Raw genomic sequence first — 16,073 nt, 5'->3', positions numbered from 1 at the left:
ATTGTATATATGGGTCATGGGTCCAAACCTCAGGGTCAAAATGTAACACAGCCCAAAGAGAATATAAACATAACTTTAGCATAGCCTATATAACAAATGGATGTCTTCTGTCATAGACATACCTACTGTGCCAAACTCAATGGTATAACCTAATTCTTGTCAAATAGGCACGCATAAATTTTAAAAGCTTATTTTTTGTAATACTACTAAATTATTCAGTGTTTATTATGATTAGTTTGCCGAAGATAAAACGAGATCCGAAAAAAACAACAAACCTTTGCAAGTATGATGCGAACAAAATTATAACCAATGAGTTCTTTGAATCTTTCAAACAACATGAGAGGTTTAAATTTGTAACGGGTCCTGGTTGAGTTTGTTGTGGGCATAGATATGTACTTGTTGAAGTGATTGTCTTTGCTTTATTAAATACCCAAAGAACCCTACGTGGGTTTAAAACGCGACCGCATTCTTTATTACATTACGTACTTTCTTAATCATGAGGATTCACCACTTTGGCCTTAACTCCAAAGTCTCGATCGTCGTCGTAAGGCAGCAATTTTGTCGGTGTCTTATAGTATATCATCTTTTTTTCTAATACGGTGGGATTTGGAACGCCCTTCTGAGTTCTAGAGTGAGTAAGAGAGTGCTATTGCCATTTCAACTTGCTGATAGTTTGGACTATGTCAGTTACTTAGATTTTCCTGCGGAACTTTTCCTGTCTCTTTCCTTTCCTTTCCTCTTTTTCTATCTATCCTTCAGGGAAACTCCAAACATGGACTCTTCAAAGCTCGCTGAGTAACTTTAAATTTCTGGATCAGTACAGCAATAGTCCAGAAGTACGCGTCCACGTTTCAGCGCCAGAAGAGTAATTACGTTTATTTTTAAATCGATTACGTTTTCGTAGATGCCATCCAGTCTGTAAAAACCGTAGACCCGAATGGAAAGGACAGCTGCAGAACACGTCCGCTGAACTTCTTAAACCTATTCATGACTGCTTCCGAAAGTGGCCTACGGTAACTGAAACTATGCATGGTAACTGTGTCTAACCTATATTATCTATTAAAAAATTAAAATTGAAATGAAAATTAATAATTAATACGTCGAGATCATAATATCCATATAAAACCGTGCATGCTCCCTGTGACACCCCAGGGTACCTAAGGAATCACTGGGTACCAACATGAATGAGCAACAAGTTATTACAAGTAACGCTCCCCATTGTAGCAGGGACCTTTATAAACCTTAATAATTAACTATCTGGAAAAACTGTGTGCAAGTGCGTATCCTGCTTGAGGTCCAGCATCGAAAATAATTGGCCTAGGTAGGTGCGCATCCTTTTATATTCCAAATTCCTAATTTTACGCAAAATTTCCACGAAAAATAATTTCAATTGCAGTTAAATCTCATGATCAATAACGCAATTTTCCCACCACTGCCCTAAGCGACAGCATTCTTAATCCATTTGGGCGAACTCTTAAAGATAGCACACCAATAGTAACTATTAATAATAACTATATTTAATTGACGGTCGATTGGCGCAGTGGGCAGCGACCCTGCTGAGATGAACACGAATGTTTTTCAGTGTTTGGGTGTTTATCTGTATTTTATAAGTATTTATGTATATTATTCATAAAATTATTCATCAGTCATCTTAGTACCCATAACACAAGCTACGCTTACTTTGGGACTAGATGGCAATGTGTGTATTGTCGTAGTATATTTAGTTATTCCCTTCTACCAATACGGTGGTCTTTTCCCGTGGGAATCGTTTACTTTCCTGGGATAAAAAGTAGCCTATGTTACCCCCGTCCTTTCAACTAACTCTGTGCCGAAAATCACGTCAACTGGTGGCTATGTTAGGGCGTGAAGCAAGAACAAACACACTTTCGCATTTATAATATAAGTAAGGATTCGCTTACACCATATATAGTTTATTTATATCTCACATGTTTTCACGAGATTAAACATTAGCGCTGAAAGTACTCTATGTTAACCTTGATATGTTAAAGAGCTTTCATTGAGCATTTTAAACAAGCTTTCAAAGTTAACGTTCATGAATGTCTACCGTCCCCTCGTCTCAAATTTTCTTTTGGCTCCGCGCCAGGAACTATCTACATTGAAAGAAAATTGCAACCACTTTAAAGTCGCCGCTAGCTAGCCAATTTGAAGACGGGATTTCTAAAGGACTCAGCCATTTTGTCCTAAACAGTATCGGAGTGCATCCGTGCTTGGTTATTTTCTAACTTAAACGATTTTATTCGTTTCAAGTTAACATTAAATAAGTAATGGGTTGGAAGTTTTCATGTAGGCTTACCAGTTAATATAACCGGATTTCAGGACATCTAGTTGAATACTTGCCAATCCTATAAATGCGTAAGTTGCTGCGTGAAAAAAGGGCAAATCATCCAACTGACTTTCGCGTTACGAGTATAACACTAGTTAGCTGTACGGAATAGAAAGTACCTACTTTCTATTATAATAATATAAATCTGAATAGCCATTTTAATATGATTCACAATTATAATAGGCCCAACAAGCACCTTTTTCATGTCGTGTTATATTGTGCGAAAGAGACAGCAATACTTGGGCCACCATTTATAAATCTATTCTTAAAGGGCGCGGGTAATACGTTCCAAATGGAACCTGGTCTAAAAATCCCTCAGCAAACTTAGCCGGATATAATATAGCCGGTCACTCTAGTTCTATCCAATAGAAGCCGTGCATTTTTAGTCTATGCCATTCTCAGCCTTATGAACTATCGATTGATTCTGTGTTCTACAGAGAGTGTACCCCAACAGTCCTTGTCCACTGTTCTCGCGGATACATCCCGTGACCGTCATCGAGAGAGGCTGCGAACGTCCGCCAAACGTCGTTCGGATATGCCAGGCGCCAGTCGACGATGCTGTGGAAACTCCTTATTTGAAGTTCGCCCAAATAGTTAAAAATCTAGGTGAGCAGCATTTAATTCAAATATTCTATGCTTGCCAGCGGCTTCATTTGCTGTACTTGTACACTTGTACACTTGTACACTTGTACTTTCTGAATCATATTCCATAATGTAAAGAGGTCACATTGGTCATGCAGCTTCAGACCCAGAAGTAGACAGTTAAATAATTCAAATTCAAAAATGTTCCTTATCACAGGCACTTACGAAGCGTTTAAACACAGTATAGATTGTGTAGCGGTCTCCACATTACTGAACTAGATGGCGCCACAAAAATCCTGCATCGCGCTAGCGAAGACAACTTCCAAAGATGAATGTTCGAACCTCGGTCCTCGAGCACGATCACCCGCTCGGAAGAAGATCTTCCTTGTGTTACGGTCGAGCGTATCACCATAGCTCCCGTACACATCGTACCAATACTGCAGCACCTACATCCTTACTAATATTACAAATGCGAAAGTATGATTGTTTGTTTGTCCTTCCTTTACGCCCTAAATAAGCAACCAATAAACTTGATTTTCGGCATAGAGTTAGTTAAAATTACGGAGACTAGGTAACGTAGGCCACTTTTTATTCCAGAAAAGCAAACGGCTCCCATAAGAGTTGTAAAACACTGTAATAAGTGTATAAAAAGTGCTATCCTGTTCCACAGGGAACAATGTGGATAGGACAGCACTACGAATATGTGACATAAAATATTCTTCTCATTATTTGTTTATAGTAGAATACGGAGAGTACTATCCTCCCTCACATGACAAAAAGGGCCTTTGCCCAGCTTTTGGGCTATAAAAGGCTGATGATACTAGAAGGATAATGGGAAACCATTCGCCTGTCAGGTGCTATGGACGCTGTTAAATCGCACTGTTCGTTCTGCAAATGCCGCGGTTGCTGTGTCTGCCGCCAAAGCGACTACCAGATGGCGGACGAGACGCGCGACAAGACTCGACGACGCGACATGCGCGATTTCGACGCGCGTGTCATACACGACTATAAGACCATGCGGATTATGTACCGATAAACTTAAGTAAAAAAAAAATATTTTAATAAAATTGTGTGATCATGTTATAAAAGCTATAGATCCTTTTTTCAATTGACAAAGTAAGTCTCGATAAATAACCTACAAGTTGTCACAGACAGAAAAAAAATGCTCAATATTAGACATTCATCATTCATTTGACGGCTTATTGTCGCAGTGGGTTGCAACCCTGCTTTCTGAGACAAGGCCGTGGGTTCCATTCCCACAACTGGAAAATGTTTGTGTGATGAACATGAATGTTTTTCAGTGTCTGGGTGTTTATAAGTATTTACGTATATTATTCATCAAAATATGTATCGGTCATCTTAGAACCCATAACACATTATCCAGCTATGCTTACTTTGGGGCTAGATAGCGATGATAATTATTTTTTTATCTGTCTAGGTAATGATAAGGGTGATGAAATACTTAAGTTCATCATGTCAACTCATTACCGGTGCACTACAGGGCACGGTAAGAATTTTATGCTATAGTCCACCACGCTGGCCCTGTTCCAATCCGAACTTATTCCTCATACCAATGCGAATGCTTAAAAAGCACATCAATTAGAAAAGCTGAGGTTCAAACTCGGGCCCCCCGAAATGAAAGGCGAAGTCGTTAACCACGAGGCTATAACCACTATCATTCTTAAGTTAATTAAAATTGACTTAAATTACTATTGTGTGGTCTAACCTAATGATCAGAAACAAATAGTCAGAACATATTAAAATAGTATGTTTTGCCTAAGGCTTAGCATCTATTGCTGACTAGTTAATAAAAGGCACAAAATTTTAAATATATTGAAGGACTATTATATTTATTTCAACATTTTTAGCGTCACAATTCAATGACCTGGTATCCGTACAGGTAACAGAGGTAAATGATTTCAACGCGACTGACGTATGTCAACGCGTGTGTCGTTTGTCTACGGTGACACTTGCTTTGTTCAATTCTTGCTTATCTTACTTCGTTATCGCACAGTAAGCTGGCGGGGTTCTTCTCGCATATAAGCGCGCGTCCTGTATATGGAGCCGCAAAACTCACCCGTGGTGGCGTTGTTTGGTTCACCTGGTGAGAACTTGTCGTAGCCCTCTGTGAGAGTTTGACCTGGATGGAAAAATTACAAATACATACTTATTCTGTACCAGATGAAACATTGTATTTAGTACCACCTAAATAACTTCGTCCATTGATAGTAATCGAAAGTGGCAAATCCCATACCAAATATTACTGCAGTTTTTCGGCTGTTCCTTCGGTTATCTTCTAATTATGTTTTAAATTTTATGAGGAAAGCACAACCAATAAAATATATCGGCCTAGCAATTTTAAGGCTCACGTGAAACACACATCTCAATTCATTTTTATACATGTTTATATATGATAAATGGTATAATATGGTTGCTCATTTTGTCACGTGGTGCAACCGCTGACATATTCATCTCCACTCTAATCGCAAATTACGAGCGGTTTCGCTGTAGCTGTCGCGGTGTGAAGGCCTAGTCTGCGTTAGCAGCTCGTAATGACTATCTAGGCTGTGCACATTTAGTGTTACACTAAAGTTTACTAGGTTAGTTAGTGGAAGTTAATTAAACGGGTAAACTATTAGTGGATTCGTTGTTTATAATTAGTGTCTGTTTAAATTTAGTCTGAACACTAACCAGTAGGTTAAAATTACAAGACAGTTAGATGAATGATTTAATGAAATAGTTAACGGAACGTTAGTAAGACGTTTAACGAGTCTGTTAGAGGGAAGGCTTATTAGTTACATCTGACAGATCATTGACTATTATAGTGAGTAGAACTGCTTTAGAAGTTAGTTCATGAAGTTAGTAGTTAATTCGTTAATCATCACCAGACGCAATGTTGTTACAACGTGAAGGTTAATTAGTGCAGTAGCGCGGTTAAGCTATGTTAGAAATCTGGTCCAAATGTCTTGAAAGCTAAGTGGTTACTAGAACCAAACTTGTCCGATCACGTAATTATAAACGTCCACAAACTAGGAGGTAGACCTTTAGTAAAAAGTAGGCTCACTAGCATATATCAATCTTTCTTTTATGATTCTCTTTTAGGTTCTCGTCCTTATAGATATGAAGAAGGCTGACCATACACACGTTTGCAAAAGTTCAATCTGTTAGTTGTGACTACCACCGATTGGGAATGCAGATTCGAATGAAGAGAAGTCGGCAAAAATCTGTAATGTTGCGTATTTTAGGAATAACATATGACGTCACAAAATAATCAATTCAGGATGAGATATATATATATTGAATATTGTTTTCTTTAATTAACAGGCAACGTGCTCTTACATAAGTATCTGCTATGACACCATATTTACATCGGAATCAAAATGTTCCAGTTGCCATTCAAAATTATGTTACGCATTACGTAATAGTTGCATAAATAGCTATTACATACAGATTAGCTTCTTCTTTTGTTACTCTCTGCTAAGCTTATACATTTAATGTTAGTGAAAGGTAGATGTGAATAATTTTTCTTTAATAAATTTATGAAATTTATGAATTCTGTTACCAAAAATTCTACTTTCCTCGTTCGTGGAGAGCCAGAACATCTAGCTATTTCGCTCCTTTGTGATATGACGCCAGAGATATGAGATTCTGATATGATGTGGCGCAATAACGTCACTGTATGAATTTAGTATGGCGGACTACCGTATCCTTACGTTCTAGGAATAAATCAAAAACATGAGTGATGTCGCATACATCGTATGCGACTGCTTTGTAATATGTTAGCCGTCATATTATAGGAGTGAGTAGCTCGCGTTTGTGTAAGTTGTAAATTAAGTACGAGCCGAGGGCGAGGGTTTTAATATTACCTAGTTTAAAAGACTTTATTCTCCAAAAAACATACTGTTCACTTACAAGCGAACCTAAAACTAATAACATTAAGATTTTGATTATTTAATTGAAGACTCGAACCTATATAAAGACAAATGTAATTAACTAAACAGTTAAAAATTTCTACAATCGAGAAAGACGAAATGAGTTTTTAATTTATTCTTTAATGCAAAACGTTTCCGAAAGAAAACTTTTGGTAGATTATTGCATAGTTGAACTCCCTCAAATTTAATAGTTTTTGCACCAATTTCAATTCTCGTATATGATATAGTTTGAAATATTATTTGTGAATGTTTATAGATTAGAGTGTTTTTCTAACTAGCACATGTTTTGTGATTGGCTACCGGACATCCGTTTTTTTATGTAGTTCTTAAGATGGAAACTGGTGGTCAAGATGGAATAAAGTTTTCGATAATTTGTTTTGGGATATTTGAAGACCTTTTAAATTAGTTCCATAAGCATATCCCCATATTTCTAATAATATAAAAGAACTTTCGCCAGTGAATTATTAATTAATGGTTCAGACTTTATATGGTATACATCCTGTCGATCTACGCAAAGCTCTAGTCAAAGAAGTATGTAATGTGTGAACCAATTTTTAAATTTTTAATTATTATTTTTAAATTTAAAGTGTAATCCACCAGAAATTATAAAAAGCAGATGGGCGAAAATGTAATTAGAATTTTCAGCTTCAACTTGTGTGGTCCTCTTCATTTTTTCTAACTTGTCTTACAATGACAATACATATATAATTTCTTTTTTACAAAATGCGATGATGTCAAATCTCAAAAAAATATTTTCTTTATGTCAGTATGTTTTTAATATTTTCTTAAAGTAATCTTTACAAAAAATAATAACGAAAAGATTGTTTACATTATGAGACAGGTAAGAAAAAATAGACTTTATATTTATGTTTTTAAATTTATAACAACTAATGTTTTTATGCTTATTATATATTGAAGCGTTGATAGCCTAATGGTTAGAGCTGTGGCCTTCCTGTTGGGGGGGACCGAGTTCGATTCCCGGCACGAACATCTAACTTTTCGGAGTAATGTGCGTTCTTAATTTAAGCAATTAATGTATCACTTGATTTAGCAGTGAAGGAAAACATCATGAGTCCTGCATCCCTGAAAGCTTTCCAAAACGTTCTCAACGGACCCCTTTAAATTCTAAGCGACCCGTGCTCTGTCAGTTGTGGGCCGGAAGGGTGAATACGAATCTCAAGACAGGAGCGACAGGCGTTAATCTTGCAATCTTTGCTGTCAACCACCCTTTCGTATTTTTTTGGATGCATAACTGACGTTTGACATCAAAGATACCAGCTAGTATCTTTATAAATTCGTCTGCATTTATTACGGTTTTTTACAAATCTTGTGGGAATCGTTACCTTGGGATAAATAGTAACCTTTGTTACTCTCCGTCCTTTCAAATATTGGGTAATTAATATTATTTACGTAATCACTTTATTTACTTACGCACATTATTCTCAATCGCTTTATTTAATAACGTACATTGGTTCCTTACTCCCGTTATTTACTTACTTCCTTTATTTAATTACTAGCTGTTGCCCGCGACTTCGTCTGCGTTAGATTTTGTTTTTTGACGTGGCATTAAAATCAGTTGTAGTTCTAAAAAAATGAAAGTATTCAGTATCGCTAAGCCTTAAATGAGGAGTTCTGTCATCTATCTCCAACCACATTCAGAAATTCTCATCTCTAGATCGAGATCTACACAAAGTTTAAATTAAACACATATTATAACCTCTAATAATCGATCGGATCGGATCGGTTAAGTAGTTTTTGCGTAAAAGCGTAACAAACAAACATACTTAACTTAACTGTCTTCCTTTATATACTTTAGTACATTATTCACTCACTCACTTTATTTACTAACGTTCATTATTTACTTGAGTATATTGTTTACTTACGTACATTATTTACTTACACGCTTATTTACGTACGTACATTATTTACTTAATTATATTATTTACTTACTTACTTTATATACATTAGTACATTATATTTACTCACTCGCTTTATTTTCTTACGTGCGCAGGTTCAAATACTGTCGGTTCTGAAAAATTTTATATGCATTTTAAATTTATAAAATTGATAATTCCTCCAATTATAAAATTAGTTTAATTACAACTTGATAACAATCAAGGAAAACTACTTTTCAGTGGAGGGCACTGAAAAGTAGTTTTCCTTGGAGAATGTCGCGTGAATTCCCGTGAAGATATCTTTGGAGACAAAGCCAAGCTGGCCAGCTCTGATCCTCGTTGGTGCCTGGAGTGGGTAGTTTAGCAGAGAGGCTAGAGTAGTGCCTGTGGAATTAGAAAGGTAGACACCATTAAAGCATGCCTTTTTTTCATTATCATCATCATATCAACCCATTACCGGCCCACTACAGAGCACGGGTCTTCTCCACAAAGAGAAGGAGTTAAGGCCGTAGTCCATCACGCTGGCCCAGTGCGGATTGGCGGACTCCACACACACTTTTAAGAAAATTATCTGGTGGTCGCCAGTTCACCAATCCGCACTGGGCCAGCGTGTATACCGCATTTATTTACTATTTATTTATTTATTTAACTTCTTGTTAGTAAGGCAGGGCCACTTACACTAAATATATAGAACTACATAATTTATGGATAACTATAAGACAAATTAATGAAAGATGATATTAAACATTATACAAGACATGACATTAATATAGTATTCTATACTGTGACTCTGCGAATATTAAAGTAAGTTCATTCAGTATTCTCAGAGTATCTCAACAGTTCACGGAACAATGCTGTCCACCCGTCATGGAATAGATAGGTACCATTGAGCATTTCTGCCCAAGAGCGCATTGCATGACGTCATTGAACGCGGTAATGATGCAATGCTTCGTGCAACAGTGTTACAGGAAGGGACCACGATATGATCAGTGCCAGATTAAGGAAGCGCGGGATCTGTAGCAAATTCATTTAAAGAGCCCTTGATCTGCTACGGGTTTGTATGTATTTTTTTTATATACTACGAAAATACACACATCACCATCTAGCCCCAAAGAAAGCGTAGCTTGTGTTATGGGTACTAAGAGGACTGTTGAATATTTTCATGAATTTATGAATACTTAATATAAATACTTAAATATACAGATAAACACCCAGACATTGAAAAACATTTGTGTTCATCACACAAACATTTTCCACTTGTGGGAATCGAACCCACGGCCTTGGACTCAGAAAGCAGGGTCACTAACCACTGCGCCAGTCGGCCGTCTGTATGTATGTATGTGTGTGTGTGTGTGTGTGTGTGTGTGTATGGGCCCTCATATAACTATTGAACGGCTTGACCGGGGGTCCCGAACAGTTCCACCAAAATTAAGTTGTAACGTTTCACGTTTTTGTGACATCAAAAAAAATTCATCATACCATATCTTAATAAGTATCACTCAAAAAATTACGCTCAGGCTGAGATGAGTGTTTCAAATATGCGGGGCCACCTTTCGCGAGGAGCCCGTAACAATTGTTACTCTTGATACTTGGTTAATCCGCACTGGATATGTCATATGACTATAATGATACGTTCCAAAGTGAATGGTGAATAGCAGTCTTATATGGAAGTGAGCTGAATATAAAGATTCATGCTTTTACAAACCTTTAGCCTCGCGCGCAAACTTATCCGCTAGTGGGCACTTGTACCCCGAACATGCTAAGCAAGCTAAGCGCAAGCTGCTGCGGCGACGCAACCGAGAAAATATAAAACCGACTTCATTCCACTAAATTAGCGAGCAAACTAATTTTCCTTGTCTCTGTATTATAATGCCGTGGAAATGGAAGAAACAATGGGATTCGCATCAACTAATTAGGCATGTTAATTAAGGCAACTATGTGTTATTAAAAATTCAAATTCAAAAATGTTTTATTCATTTAGACCTTATCACAGGCACTTATGAAGCGTTCATACATAACCTTGGTATCCTAATGTCAATCAGTTCTCCGAGCTATGTGCTCCGCCCATTGTTACTTCAGCTCCGCGACTTATTCATGTAGACCTTTCACAGGCACTTATGAAGTTTTCATACATATATAACATGTTACCACTAATGTTAGGTAATGGTAATAACTGCATTCGTTAACTTAAAAGTTAACTAGGGTTCCAAACGCGCCCTGGTCTAAGAAGAGCCCACAACAAACTTAGCCAGGTTTTTTTTTATCACCATCTCACAGTCGAGTTAATGTTTAGCTATGAAGTTAGAGCAATTCATACCAAAGCTTTTTTATCCTACATGTCTTTTTACCAACTAGTTGTTGCCTGTGACTTATAGTCCGTGGGTTCGATTCCCACAACTGGGAAATGTTACTGTGATGATAGTTTTTCCGTTTCTGGGTGACATCAAGTCATCTTAGTACCACAAGCTACGCTTACTTCGGGGCTAGATGGAGATGTGTATATTGTCGTAGTATATTTATTTATTTATTAATAAAAAACATCCTGGGTGATTACCACCTGGGAGAAAACACATCATATCAAAAAATCTTCAGTTAAGCCGATCCGAGAAAATTCTATTATAGAAGGTATAGAGAATTACGTAAACAATAAAAACATGTGTAAGACGTCACAGGTCGCTAGGCCGATGTGAAATATCGAAATTGTTTTGTATTAGTTTTATGCATAAAAGAACAGATTACAACAGGGATCATATGAGGCATAATGGAAAGATAAAATTCAAAATGCATTTATTTCAAGTAGGCATAATAGAAGCACTTTTGAAACGTCAAGTCTGTCTGTGTGTAGTGACTCTACCACCGGTTCGGAACGCAGATTCTACCGAGAAGAAGCCGGCAAGAAACTCATAATATATATAACAGATAAAGCATAATAATCATAGTGTTATTTTGCTTTCTATGTAGAAGGCTGTACACTTTCACTTCCTGCGTTATCACTGTCAGACATATTTTATTGTTAAATATAGCTTTTTATGTAAATCACTGGCTATCCTCACATTTGTAATGTAGTAAACAATACTGTATACTGTAACGAATGAGTCGTCAGCCAGTGCACCGACCACAGATTACAGATAGACAGCGCCAATCCGCCATGTTGTCGTAACAAACCATAATGGCGGCATTTTTGGCATGGCGGTGAGGCATGGTGATAACAAAAATTAGTCTTAGGGCGCTTTTGGAACCCTCGTAGCTTTAGTTTTAAATTTACGAATGTATGTATCGCCATAATATACCAAAAATATACTCGCACAAACTCTCCTCCTTCCCATTATTGATTACGCTGACGCTAGTTTTGTTGACTTAACTGAAGACTAGTTAAATAAGCTTGAGAGAATTCAAATTACTAGCATCCAGTTCATATTTGGATTGCGCAAATATGACCATATTTCCCAGTTCGGTCTCGTCTCAAGTGGTTACCAATCCGACTTCGCCGGAATTTGCACATTCTTTCTATGCTGTAGAGGAACGAAAAGTAAACAGGAGTAGAAGGATGGAACAAGATACATTGTTCCATCCTTCTACTCCTGTTTATCTCAAAGAGAAATTTGTATTCAAAGGGCCTCCTGAGAATATTCACTCTACGAGGAGGTTTATCTTGAAGGTGCCTGGTAATAAGTCCTCTTTTTTTCACAAATCCTGTACGGTTCAGGCCGTTACACTTTGGAACGCCCTGCCTTTAGAGATTGGTAAGGCGCAAACGATCGGCATCTTTAAGAAACGTGTGAAGGATCACTACTTTTGTTTATTGACCGGGCATTGATTGGAATGATCACTGTATTCTATTTTATTTATTTCGTATTCTATATATTTTTGAGGGTTCTTTTATTTTTTATTATTTTTTTACTATGTATTTGTAGTAGAGTATTTGAATGTTTATATATTTGTATATATGTATGTTTAATATTTACTATGGTATATGTCTATTTTATGTTTATTTAGTTTAAATCCTAATATTTCACTAATGTTTGTTGTACCACCTTGTTGTTGGTGCCTGAAAGAGATCGCTATTTAGCGATAAGGCCGCCAAATTGTACGTTCTACCTTATTGTGCTGTTGTATTTGTATCTCTGTATATTTTCTCTGTGGTGTAAAATAAAAGTGTATTCATTCATTCATTCGTTCATAATCCAACGACTATGTAGATATTGAGCCTTTAGGTACTACCTAGTAAGCGTAATCGACAAATTTAAAAAAAAATACATATCCTGAAGGTTTATTTATATCTTTTTCAAATTTTCGTTTGGATTATACATTTGATTATTATATTTGGAATATGGATATTATTTCTCAAAATCCCTAGTTTAAGTGAGTGTAAAAGTAATTGGAATCCATTGTTTGGTCCCATTTTCAAATCCCAGTAATTTAACTTTGACCCCACTTTACCAAATCTATTTACCACAGGTTAAGAAACATACAGTTTGGAAATGAATGACAGTGCCATATGTTTGTGAGATCTTTCTAGGAAAAGGGTACCAAATGATATGTGACGATGTCCACTCACATGTATGTAACTACAAAAGGGGAAGGTGGACGACAACATAAGCTGAAGCGTTCTCCTATCATGACTTGGTGTTTATATCATACAAGATTCGACCACCGAAAGCCAAGCCGACTGTAGTTATGCGTCGCAGTTTCAGACATTTTGATAATTCTTTATTTATGTATGATTTAAATAAAATAGACTGGACTACCATATTTAGCGCAGAAACTATGGATGATAAGTTAAGTATTTTTAATTCTCTACTCACAGAACTTTTTGACGTACACGCTCCTTTGAGACCTATCAAATTAAAACATCTTCCAGCGCCGTGGTTAACTCCCGAGATTAAGGCTCACATGAATAAGCGCAATGCAGCTAAAAGGAAATACAAGTTGCGCCCGTCAGAGGATAATTTTATAAGATATAAAAATCTCCGTAATCGATGTAGTAAACTCTGCCGCGATGCCCAACGTAATTTTATTTACAATGCCCTTCAAAATTTAAACACTGAAAAGGCCTGGAGGTTTTTAAACTCATTAGGTATAGGTCGCCAGCGAAAATTGGCTCATCGTATCCCGGACCTAAATACCCTTAACCAGCACTTTGCAACTGCTTCAACGTTGGATAGTCAGATGAAGGAAGTTACTCTTAATAATCTAAGGTCTCTGCCTGCGCCTGATTTTCCGGCCTTTAAATTCAGAGAAGTGACTTTGGACGAAGTCAAGAAGCACGTTTTGGCCATCAAATCTGATGCCGTAGGAAGTGATGGAGTTGGTCGTAGGATGATTATCCTGGTCCTTGATAGCCTAGCTCCTATTCTATTACACTTATTTAACTATTCTCTATCAACTTGTACTTTTCCTTCTAGTTGGAGGAAGGCGTTCGTGATCCCACTTTCTAAAATTGCTAATCCTACAACTCTATCACATTTTCGACCAATTTCAATTCTTCCTTTTCTTTCTAAAGTCTTAGAACGTATTGTCAATCAACAATTTACTCTTTTTCTGACTAAAAATAACGTTCTATCACTTTTTCAATCTGGCTTTAGACAAGGACACAGTACGGTCACAGCACTAATTAAAGTCTGCGATGATATTCGGAAAGGGATGGACAGTAAATTGGTTACTATTCTGGTTCTTCTTGACTTTAGCAATGCTTTCAATAATGTGAATTACGACTTGCTTCTTGCGTTGCTTAGGTCGAAGGTGAACGTATCATCTGAAGCCATTGACTGGTTTCAGTCGTATCTGTTTGGTCGTCAACAATGTGTCAGATTTGATGGTAAATGTTCCTCGTTTTCCCCCCTCACTGCAGGTGTTCCACAGGGTGGGGTGCTTTCACCACTTCTCTTTTCCATTTTTATTAACTCTGTCTCTTCTGTTATCTCCTCTTCATTTCATTTCTATGCTGACGATTTACAGATTTACTCCTCAGAAACCACTGATGGAATTTCCTCTGCTATTTGTAAACTGAATACAGACTTGGCGAATATTTGTAACTGGTGCAAATCTTACGGTCTTGCCGTAAATCCTGTTAAGTCACAAGTAATCGTCAAAGGTAATCGCAATTTGCTGACTAAAATTAATAACCTTCCAGCTGTTTTCTTTGATGGGGTTGCTTTGCCATACTGCAATACGGTCAGAAACCTTGGGCTAACGATTGACAGTTCCTTTTCTTGGGGACCTCATGTATCTGAGGTAGGGCGGAAAATTTGTGCCACTATTGGCTATCTTAGGCGGTGGAAGAATATTCTTCCAATTAAAACTAAGATCGCTCTTGCCAATTCTATTTTGTTACCTGTCATTGACTATGGTGATGCATGTTATCTTGACTTATCACAGGATCTCATTAATAAGCTCGATAGGCTGCAGAAACTTTGCATCCGCTTTATCTTTGGCTTGCGAAAGTTCGACCGCATATCTCAGTTCCGCGTTGAACTAAAGTGGTTGTCGGTCGGCCAGCGGAGAGAGATGCACGCCTTGTCTCTGTTGTATCGTATCCTGTTTCTTCCTCAGACTCCGCCATATTTAAAAGAACGTTTTACGTTTTTTGATAATAACAGGCTACGTACAGTATCCTTCACACGTCCTGCACCGACAGCAAACTACAGGTTCCGTACAGTCGCACGAAATATTATAGTAATTCTTTTACAGTTAATTGTGTCAGACTCTGGAATTCCCTACCTGATGACATACGTCAGGCAAAATCCTTGCCTCTTTTTAAAAGTCGTTTGAAAAACAATTTTTATGTATGTAGCGTTATAGTATGTAGTTTATTATATTTATATGTATGAACACTATATATTATATATAATAATTATATGTTTAGTATTAGAATTTATACCATGTATGTAGTTTAGTTTGCAATATTTTTTGTAGGTAGAAATTTTTATTGCCGCACCAACCCGTTCCTTCCAAAAACTACTATCGCCAAAGGTTGTCTGGGAGAGATCGCTTTAGCGATAAGACCGCCTTTGCACACCTAAACTAGTTTTTGTTTTTTTTAATTATTTTTGTAAATGTGTTTCTTTGTATTTTGTTTTTGTGTGTGCAATATAGAATTTATTATTATTATTATTATTAAACCCAGAGCCTCTTCATCCGTAGTCGAACATACTTAGATTAGATAATTGGGGCAGTTTCCAACTGTATGATTTCTAAATAATACTAATACCTTTCTCCCAATAACATCGTGCTAAACTCACCGCCGCCACGTCGCGCCTCTCTGCAAACTAATCGAGTGTATAACCAAAGATATTTAAATACATTTTATTTGTGCCAGAA

General features: G+C 37.0%; 1 protein-coding gene and 1 long non-coding RNA gene across 2 annotated transcripts; one reads left to right on the top strand and one right to left on the bottom strand.

Annotated features, from left to right (window-relative positions):
- Nucleotides 1-227: 227 nt before the first annotated feature.
- On the top strand, nt 228-3,962 carry LOC120629495. The gene is made up of 4 exons (XM_039898436.1): nt 228-283; nt 905-1,013; nt 2,782-2,950; nt 3,781-3,962. The coding sequence occupies exons 1-4, from the start codon at nt 228-230 to the stop codon at nt 3,960-3,962; spliced, it is 516 nt and encodes a 171-aa protein (XP_039754370.1).
- Nucleotides 3,963-8,428: 4,466 nt separating this feature from the next.
- On the bottom strand, nt 8,429-10,562 carry LOC120629531. Its single transcript, XR_005658989.1, has 3 exons — nt 10,459-10,562; nt 8,845-8,887; nt 8,429-8,442 (listed from the first exon to the last, which is right to left on the bottom strand). It is a non-coding gene; the product is annotated as an uncharacterized LOC120629531 (long non-coding RNA).
- Between the last annotated feature and the right edge of the window lie 5,511 nt (nt 10,563-16,073).

Source organism: Pararge aegeria, chromosome 14, assembly GCF_905163445.1.
Source record: "Pararge aegeria chromosome 14, ilParAegt1.1, whole genome shotgun sequence".
Lineage (NCBI taxonomy): Eukaryota > Metazoa > Arthropoda > Insecta > Lepidoptera > Nymphalidae > Pararge > Pararge aegeria.
The sequence above is the reverse complement of the archived record's forward strand: the minus strand, read 5'-3'. Positions and strand labels throughout refer to the sequence as shown.

Excerpts from the sequence above, each read along its gene's own strand:
- LOC120629495 (XM_039898436.1), top strand. The coding sequence starts at position 228 with ATGATTAGTTTGCCGAAGATAAAACGAGATCCGAAAAAAACAACAAAC. Across the intron at positions 1,014-2,781 it reads GCTTCCGAAAGTGGCCTACG|AGAGTGTACCCCAACAGTCC; the intron begins GTAACTGAAACT and ends TGTGTTCTACAG. Across the intron at positions 2,951-3,780 it reads CCAAATAGTTAAAAATCTAG|GTGCTATGGACGCTGTTAAA; the intron begins GTGAGCAGCATT and ends TTCGCCTGTCAG.